Raw genomic sequence first — 9,729 nt, forward strand, 5'->3', positions numbered from 1 at the left:
TAATGATACTGTCATTGTGCATTTTGCAGGAAATATCTCGAGTTGCCGAGCAGCGCCGCCAGCTGATAAAGCGAATGGAGCCCCTTGCTGAGGAGAATGAAAAACTCAAGGAGGCCAGGAACCTCTCGGAGAAGAATATCTAGAGGGCCCAACACGAACGAGACCATGCGGAGTCGAACGCGCGGGACCTGGAATACCAGAAGGGGTCCTGACTGAAAAGCTGGCAGCTGTGTCCGAACAGGTGCGGAGCCAGTCCGAGTAGCTGGCCGTTGTATCCGACCAACTAAAAAGTGCTTTCGAGCAGCTGGAGAGAAAAACCAAATAGCTCAACAGTGTATCCAAACAGAAAGCAGGTACGGTACATCAATGAATATAGTTTTGTATTGCCGAACAACCACAGTTTCATTGACAACTATTGTGTTTGTAGTGCAAGACGCTGAGCTCGGCCAGATGCGCCAGGCTGTCGATCAACTTCGCCAGGAGAAGGCAAAGGAAACAGAGCGGGCGAACAAACTTGCTGAGGAGCTAAAAGGTGAATTCCTCCTTGTCGGAATTACTGTTGAAGTAGCTTCCTTGTATAATGGATCATTGTAACGCTTGCAGGCTATCATCATAAAGCCAAAGCACAGTTTGACGTGCTGGTGCAGGAGGCCAAGGTCCAAAAGGAGAACTTCGGCGCTGTAATCGCCGCAATTAAGCCGGTGCTTGACTGCGTCGACTTGGAACCGGCCGCTCAATACGACAGCAGGCGGCAACGTCCCAACACCATAATCCAAAGGTGCAAGGCAGCATGGAAGAACTTCAAGACCTTCAACTAAGATGCCATTACGACTGTCGCTACCCATGTCCTCGCGGTTGTTCGGTCCCATTACCCGACCATCGACCTTCAGTCGATAGAGGGTGGGTTCACCGAAGGACTGGACGACACGGGGACACAGCAGCTGGAGGACGAAGTGGAGGATGCAGCGAAGATGCTGGCCGGTGATATAGACCTGTTTGGTGAGATGGATGGTAACGGTGAAGCACAGTGATCTGCTCATAGATTATCATCTTTTAAAGCTTGACAGTGTAAATAGAATGCGCGAAAGCGCAAGAAACAATTATTCATCGAATAAATGTTATAAGGTGCATATATATGCAATATATGCAGTTTGCTTGTAGTTCGGCGAAAAAATCTTCACGGTTTCAATCCTGACGTGATTATGCGTAGTTCAAATAACGTTTGAATAGTTGGTCTGCTACTGATCCCTATGGCCTTGGCCAGCCCATAGTCCATAACGTCGAGCGCGGAGCCCGTGCACATGTAGGAGTAACAAACGTGATCCAGGAACCGCAGCCGACCACCCATGACGCAGAGTGTAGAGCCTGTGGCACGTGTAGGGAAAGATCGGTGACTGAGTCTTTTCCATAAAAAATAGCGTGGAACGTGTGCTGCTCGGCAATTGTTATACGAACTTGGAGATAAAGGCTGCATAAGCAACGTCCGAGCAATGTATTCTATGTTTAACTCTCAGCCTTGGCTGACCCATAGTCCATAACATCGAGCACGGAGCCCATAGACATGTAGGACAAACAGGTGTGACCAAGGGACCGCAGCCGACCACCCATAACGCAGAGCACGGAGCCCGTAGCAAGTGTAGGGAGAGATCAGAGACTGGGTCGTCTCCGAAGAGAACAGAAAAGAAAGGATGTTGCTCCCCGATCATGAAAAATGTTTGGTGATTTGGAGAAATCATGTTCGACAATTTTGGAGAAATCATGTTCGGCAATTTTGGAGAAATCGTGTTCGGCGATTTTGGAGAAATCGTGTTCAACCGACCACCCATAACGCAGAGCGTGGAGCCTGTAGCACGTGTAGGGAGAGATCGGAGACTGGGTCATCTCCGAAGAGAACAGAAAAAAAAGGATGTTGCTCCCCGATCATGAAAAATGTTTGGTGATTTGGAGAAATCGTGTTCGGTAATTTTAGAGAAATCGTGTTCGGCGATTTTGGAGAAATTATGTTCGGCGATTTTTGAGAAACATGGTCGGCGCAGTTACGGCGATTACGTATTGAAGTTCGTCATGAAGTAGCATAGAGCTCGGCGACCACAAGTGGGTGTTAAACCAAATTAGAGACAAAACGGAGACAAGTTATGGAGACCAAAACTTTACTGAATATAAAATTAGAGAGTACATATCTTGAGTGTTTCAAGGATAGAAACGTATAATGTGTTCGATGTGCCACGGGTTGGGAACATCGACTCCTTCTAAGTCACTTAGGCGATAAGACCCTGATCGAGTAACCTCTTTGACGATATAAGGCCCTTCCCAAGGGGAAGAGAGCTTATGCAACCCTTCAGTTTTTTGTTTTCTGCGGAGAATAAGATCACTGACAGCAAATGAACGACCTTTGACGTTTCGGTTGTAGTACCTCTGCAAGCCTTCCAGATATTTAGTTGTACGGACGCAGGTGATTAGGCGTTCTTCCTCGGCCCTGTCGACGTCCTCAGACCGCACAGCCTCGGCCTGCTCTTCATCATAGTTTTCCACTCTAGGTGATCAGAAAGTAACGTTCGTTGGTAGTATGGCTTTTGAGCCGTAGACCAAAAAGTATGGAGTCACGCCAGTGCTGCGACTAGCTTGAGTACGCAGTCCCCAGACTACAACTGGAAGCTCCTTAAGCCATCTGCCCGGGTGCTTTTCTTCTTTCTGATATAGGCGCTTTTTGAGGGCATCAAGGATCATACCGTTCGCCTGTTCGACCTAGCCGTTGGCTCTTGGATGGGCAACGGAGACATATTTGACGGAGATGCAATGGTCTTCGCAGAAGTCCCAGAAGTGATGGCCAGTAAACGTAGTTCCGAGATCGGTGATGATGCTATTTGGTAGACCAAATCTGTGGATGATATCTTCGAAGAGCTCAACTACCTTCTTTGCTGTAGCCGAGACGAGTGGTTTATATTCAATCCACTTGGAGAACTTGTCAATGGTGACATATACGTACCGGAAACCACCTGGTGCTGGTTTGAAAGGCCCGATCATGTCCAGTCCCTAGCATGCGAAGGGCTAGGAAGCTAGGATGGTTTGCAGCTCTTGCGCCGGCATGTGTATTTGCTTAGCGAAGAATTGGCATCCTTCACAACGTCGAACAAGGTCTTCTGCATCAGTGATGGCTGTGGGCCAATAAAAACTAGCTCGGAAAGCCTTGCCGACTAGTGTTCTCGAGGCCGCGTGGTTGCCGTAGGAACCAGAGTGAATTTCGAGAAGTAGCTTTACTCCCTCCTCTTGGGTGATGCATTTCTGCAATATCCCTTCCTTGGCACTTTTCCTCATCAAGCTGCCGTCCACTAGCACGTAAAGCTTGCTTCGACGGACTAGGCGTTGAGTTTCAGTCTTGTCTGCGAGTACTTACGGTTTGGTCTGACGGTTCAATTTCCTCAGGTTTGGTCTGACGATTCAATTTCTTGTTTAGATGGGAGCAGATAACTCAATTCTGATGAGTTCTATATCAAACTTCAAACCTCTCGTTTAGATGGGAGTAGATAACTCAATGACGATCACCGGCAAAAGCCATAGAGCCCATGAAAAGGTACCTCACTCAATCAGCCGTGGAGAAACATAGGAGGGCAAAGATCCGCTTTTTGTTGTCATTTGCAGCCTTGCGGCCTGTTCGCTGGTAGGTTTCTGGGCTGGTTTGGGCTAGCTGGTACTGGTTTGTTGTGAGAAGAAAACACTGTTGACTGCCTGGTTTGGGCTGGCTGAAACCAACAAGCGAACAGGGTGTTGGATTTGTTGACTATGCTAGCTCCGATTGAGTTCCTAGGTCACTATCATCAATCCGAAGCCACCATGCCATGCAGCCAGCGTTCAGTGGTGTCTATTTTCTCAGTGCTAGCTACAGTGATCCCAGCATTGGAGGTGCCATCCTAGTCTGTCAGGCACGTGATATGTGCCTTCAAAATTATGGTACTGGCGTAGGTACTTGGTCAGAGGTTATACATAGTCACCCAATCCAAGGATGCTAATGCTGAGGATATTAGGTCATCGCTGCAATAGTCAAGCCCCGGTCTTGCATGGTGACCGCAAAGAACTCCGCGTGATGCACTTTCACTGGTCCATGTCCTCCTTGATGTTGCTAGTGATCCTGGAGTTTTCCGGCATAGATTGGCGCATGATACACGTCACGGTGGCCTTTTAGGATCGTGTATTCTTCATCAGGTGCACTTCTTTGGTAGCATATAGGACTACTAAAAGTTTATGAGTATAATTACCAAATATGAATATCTCTCTACTGGAATTGTACAAAAAAAATGGTGAAACGAACGCACTGTCAACAATCTGGCTATATGCTTGGATGGCCTTTCCAACAATATTTTATTCTGTGTTGAAAACATAACATATTTCAATTTTTTTACTTTGACTTCAAGAAAATCCACCTTTCACGTGGCATGCATTAATCTCATCCTGATTCTATTCTCGTCTGACATGCCAACTGCATCTTCTTTACTTAACAATTGCATCTATTCATGACTATTACAAATTATGGTCTTAGTGGCTTTGCATTCCATTCTAACATACTTTTGACTACCAATAAAACAAAGATCACACTACTAATTCTGATGATTTCTATATCAGACTTCAAACCTCTAATCTAGATGGGAGCAGATAAACAAATCATGCATGCTAGCCAACAGACAATGCTCCAGCCAAAGTAGTGTTCTATTGACCCGTGGGCTTTCTTAATCTAACTTGCCATTTTGTCAATATCATTTGTCCTTCATTCCCAAATAATTATTGTCAATATCATCTTGAAAGTGGTTGTGGCCTTTTCAAATAATTATTTTGTTGGAAGTGCTTGTGGTCTTCTCAACAGTGATGAAGCTACGTTCACGCGTCGGGGTCTGGCGACACCGACAATTTTGCTGTTTCACCTAATACAGCCCATCCGATCCATCTTGAAAGTGGTTGTGGCCTTTTCAAATAATTATTTTGTTGGAAGCACTTGTGGTCTTCTCAACAGTGGCGAAGCTACATTCACGAGTCGGGGTCTGGCCTTTTCAAATAATTATTTTGTTGGAAGCGCTTGTGGTCTTCTCAACAGTTTTTTCGCAGGCATGGACCCCAACAAAATTTGTGTGAGACCCTAGTGGCCCAGCAGGCGGCAGCCTAGCAGCAAAGTCGGAAGTCCATCTGCTTCTTCTCAACGCCTGAGCCCATCCGATCCATCAATCCATACGCAGGCGTTTAGTCCACAACTCCATATAAGGTGAATACTAACAGACTGCAGATACTTGATAGTCCACAAGGCGAAACGTCACGCACCCTTTCAATTTCGTACCCGACGCATCGCAAATCTTCCTGGCGGATGTCGCCCCTACAGGCCGGCGGCCGGCACTCAGCAGCCGCTCCTCATTGGCTCAGTTCGTTCTCAATCTGACAATCTTGTGTTCTCCTGCTGTTTACTCTCAATCTAAAAGTGGCACAGCCGTACAGGTACCCCAACCAGCAAGTACCCAATCATGCAATTTGCAATTAAATTAACGATCGTCTGAACATTGAGGTCTTATGGTTTTTATTTTTTAACCAGATATACAATCCGGAACTCAGATTCTCAGAAAGCATTCTGTAATTTGCGTTCCAGCAAAGAAGTGAAGAACATTCTATTTCATTCTATCCAGCAAGATGCGAGGTATCGATCTAGCAGTGACTTCAACAATATACGCATAGCTGCTATCTGCTTTTATTTTTTTATTATGTGACTAATTTTGCAATTTGATAGGCAATCAAAGCGCGTTGAAAGGGTTCTTTAAAATGAAATTACACCCTGCCGGTGATAATGAGAATAATCATGGAGACACTTCAAGAACAAGAGCATTTGGCTTTTCCTTTGGTCTGGCTTCTCAAGCTAGTACTGATTCTTCCTATTGCCACTGCATCGGTGGAGAGGTACTTTTCAGCAATGGGAAATCGCATCGGAGATGAATTTATGAATGATTGTATCATATGCTTCGTGGAGCTAGGATTTCTAATCACAATTGCAATCAAAGATGTGATAGTTCGCTTTAATAAGATGGAGGATCATAATCATAGAGGAAAACTGTAATAGGTAACTACCTGTTGCAAAACCTTTATTTTGTCACAATATGCTGTTGTTATTTTATAAATTTGATGTTATGCATGGTATTTTATTATCGGACCCTATAAATAAGCAATTAGTATTGTGACTACCGACCCCGACAGCCATTTCTCCTGACTTCACCGCTGCTTCTCAAATATATATATTTTTTAGAAAAAAGACATCTCAACCTAAGCCATTCTTGTGTGTAGTCCTTTGCTCATCTAACTACCCATGACATATTGTTTAGTTTTGGAATCTCCACCACTATTGATGGTATTCCTCATCCTCCTAATATATACCAATAGGAAAACTTACCTTTGGCGTCATCATGGTGATTGTTTGCTTGGGCTCCACACATGTGGTTGATGTGTTCATTTGTTATTCTCAATGAACAGAATCTTTTTTTTATAACCATCTAATAAAGAAAGAGAACTAATGTGTCATATACGTATCTGCATGTGTATCACTTGTCATTGATAGTGGACAAGGAAACGCCACATGTCCACTGCGCTGTCCGCCCCGGAACCTCGGTCCATCGGTCCAAGCCTCCACATCCGTCTTTCACCGCCTCGGTCCATTGACACGAACTCGCTTGACCTTCTCTATTGTCGTCGACCATCTCAACCTCAACACGTGCACCCATCACAAGCCAATAAACATATATTGCACTACACCATACTCCCACCATGGTTAGTCAGAAACACTCATCTCTTAACAATCACTCATCATGAGCACATCTTAACCATGTGTTCGTAGAAAAAAAAAACTATTGTAATCTATTGACATTTAAAACAGAACAAACGACCTAGGACTGAGCGCAAGCTGCTTACACTGACGAAAAGACAAGATGCACAATCCGCTTTTACTAAGCAAATTAAAGCTAAACAACGATCACCAAAGTACAGCCTCCCAACTAATTCACAACATTTTATTCTCCATGGGCGCACTAGTAATAACACATGCAGTACAACAATTATTAAAAACTAATGCAAGCCTGATGCATGCCGTTGGAGCTGTGGCGTCCGTGGCAAAATATGCTGAATTCACAGGAATTCAATTGATGTATTCAGTGCTCAGCGGGAGGATGGTAGATCGGAGTTGGCTTTGGCTGCCCGTACACCGGAGTGGGAGGGTGGTACTCCGGCGTGGGAGGGTGGTACTCCGGTGTGGGGTGGTACACCGGCACTGGCTTTGGCTTGTGCTCCGGCACGGGTGCCTTGTGGAAGTGGTCTAAGAAGTGCTTCTTGATCGGGGAGCAGAGAAACGCGGACGCGCACTCCGCGGACGGGTAGTGCGTCTTGCCTGGGATGGCGACGAAGGTGCCGCCAGACATGGGCGCGATTATGGACGGCTCCTGCCCGGGGCAAGGCGCGTTGGTGGCGCTGTGGAGCTGCGCGTGGCAGTCGGCGCCGTGGAGGTCTGCAGCGAGTGGGACGCTGAAGGCTCCGGTGCTTTGGAGCTCACTCACGGCCTTGGTCTCGTACTCGCCGTTGGTGTTCTTGCACTTGATCGCCACCTGAAGACCTGTGCGCCATGGAATTAATTAAACACAGTTTGGTTTTCCCAAGATGGAATGGAAAGAGGGTTCTCAAAATTTAGGCTAGGCAGATATCTAATTTACTTAGGCCTGTGTCCTGTTACTACTAAGTGCATTAGACGAAACCGTGGTCTCAACAACTTGGCCAATGAAAATGTATCGCATAGCATGCATGCAAAAGCACACGCATGGCGCATGCGGCATGCTTACCCTTGAAAGCCGCCTCAGCTTTCATGTTCTTCCTCGTGCAGTCCGCGCACCTCGCCAGGCCCACGACGACCGACGCCACCTGGCCCTCTGCCGCGTTGGCGACGGCGACCGCCATCAGCACGGCACAGACGCCGAGGAGCATCCTTCGTGATGCCATGGTCTTGCTAGCTAGCTTGTGTGTGTGACTGTGTGTGTGTGGAGGAGATCGGCCCAACGCCATGGCTTTTATAGGCGCGAACGAACAGGAACCGCATATATCGATCGCACGCAGATGCATATGGCGTGCATCTCCCTCGAAGATGGGGCGCCGGTTTTGTAGTTGGGAAATTACTCGAAACCATGCTGTCCGTCCGGACGGATCGGATCAAGCTGAATTCAATTTTTGATCGTCTTGATTGGCGATCTACATTTATTTCCGGGCATCTCGTAGTAGGCATGCATCTCGATCAGTAGATACGTAAGTACTACGAGTACGTGCTTGCGTGCTCGCATGGATGCCAGGTTGCATATGCTGCATGCAACTACTGCTATATATATATATATATATATATATATATATATATATATATATATATATATATATATATATATATATATGCGCTTTAATTTTGCAAGAAGAATGAATGATACAGCGAGATATATATATATATATATATATATATATATATATATATATATATATATATATATATATATATATATATATATATATATATATATATAGGGAGAGGCTATTCAGCAGCCGGCTACAAAATAAGTTATTCTGTAGCCACCTCTATTTACCATAATTTTATATACTAATTTACCATAATGTCAATACATATTTACGATAGTTGGGTTACTATAACACATGGGAATATTTACCATAACGTTATAGTAAACCACTTAGTGTAAATTAACATAGTAATTATCGTAACTCAAAGTGGCTACAGAATAAGTTATTCTGCAGCCAGCTATAGGATAGTAGTTCTATATATATATATATATATATATATATGCGCTGGACACAATACATGCGTATATATATGCATGGTCCACTCGATCGGAGATGAAGTGTACGTCTGACCCTTACTCGTCGTAAACTCTTCATCCCGTCTGTTGATTTGGAATACTGGAATTCTACTTTTCAAAGTACAAAACAATACCAATGCTTTCATCTTTCTTCAAAGAAAGAAATATATCAATGGTTTCATCATATATATAGAACTCTGTTTTTTATTTTAATTATTTATCTAGCAGATATGTAACTTGTAGTACGTACTTTAATTTAGTAGTTTACTAGTCCCAGCTGCTTAAGGCACAGGTAAAAAATTGTTTAATCTTTGCATGGAAACAATATTAGGAGTTTAATGTAGGCACATGATAGATCAAAGAACTAACTGCTGATCTGCCCTGTCAAGATATAGAACGAGGGTCAGTTAAGTCTCTCCTTTAAGACAACATATGCACATTGTCTAATCAATCAATCTATTCGTATAATTTTAGACAGAAAGCACCTCCGCAGAACATAAAATAGGGACGACTGAGAAGAAGAGGGCTGTGAACATACCAACGATGAAGGAACATGATCAATCTTCTTCTGAAATCATCAAATTCTCCATCGGAAGCTGTCATCAACAAATTATGTCATGGAGAGGCCTAGGTTGGCCGTTGTCACCTGAAAAAAATCTAACCACATGTCTTTAAAATGTAAACATATGGCAGAAAAATCTAACCACATGTCACCTGAGACCCTGAAGACAAAAGAAAGGTGAACTAAGACCAACAAGAATTGACAAGGTAAAACTTATGTGGCAAGCATGTAGCCCATGAAGCTCTTCATTTCAAAGTATTAGCTCCTATATTTAAAGGTCTGTTCTGAAACAAACATGTCCACCTATAT

At 44.4% G+C, this 9,729-nt stretch overlaps 1 protein-coding gene across 1 annotated transcript; it reads right to left on the bottom strand.

Annotated features, from left to right (window-relative positions):
- Positions 1-7,000: 7,000 nt before the first annotated feature.
- Positions 7,001-8,045, bottom strand: LOC136526510 (proline-rich protein 4-like). Its single transcript, XM_066519160.1, has 2 exons — positions 7,848-8,045; positions 7,001-7,624 (listed from the first exon to the last, which is right to left on the bottom strand). The coding sequence occupies exons 1-2, from the start codon at positions 8,002-8,004 to the stop codon at positions 7,167-7,169; spliced, it is 615 nt and encodes a 204-aa protein (XP_066375257.1). The 5' UTR covers positions 8,005-8,045; the 3' UTR covers positions 7,001-7,166.
- Between the last annotated feature and the right edge of the window lie 1,684 nt (positions 8,046-9,729).

The sequence above is a fragment of the Miscanthus floridulus genome, chromosome 2, assembly GCF_019320115.1.
Source record: "Miscanthus floridulus cultivar M001 chromosome 2, ASM1932011v1, whole genome shotgun sequence".
Classification (NCBI taxonomy): Eukaryota; Viridiplantae; Streptophyta; class Magnoliopsida; order Poales; family Poaceae; genus Miscanthus; species Miscanthus floridulus.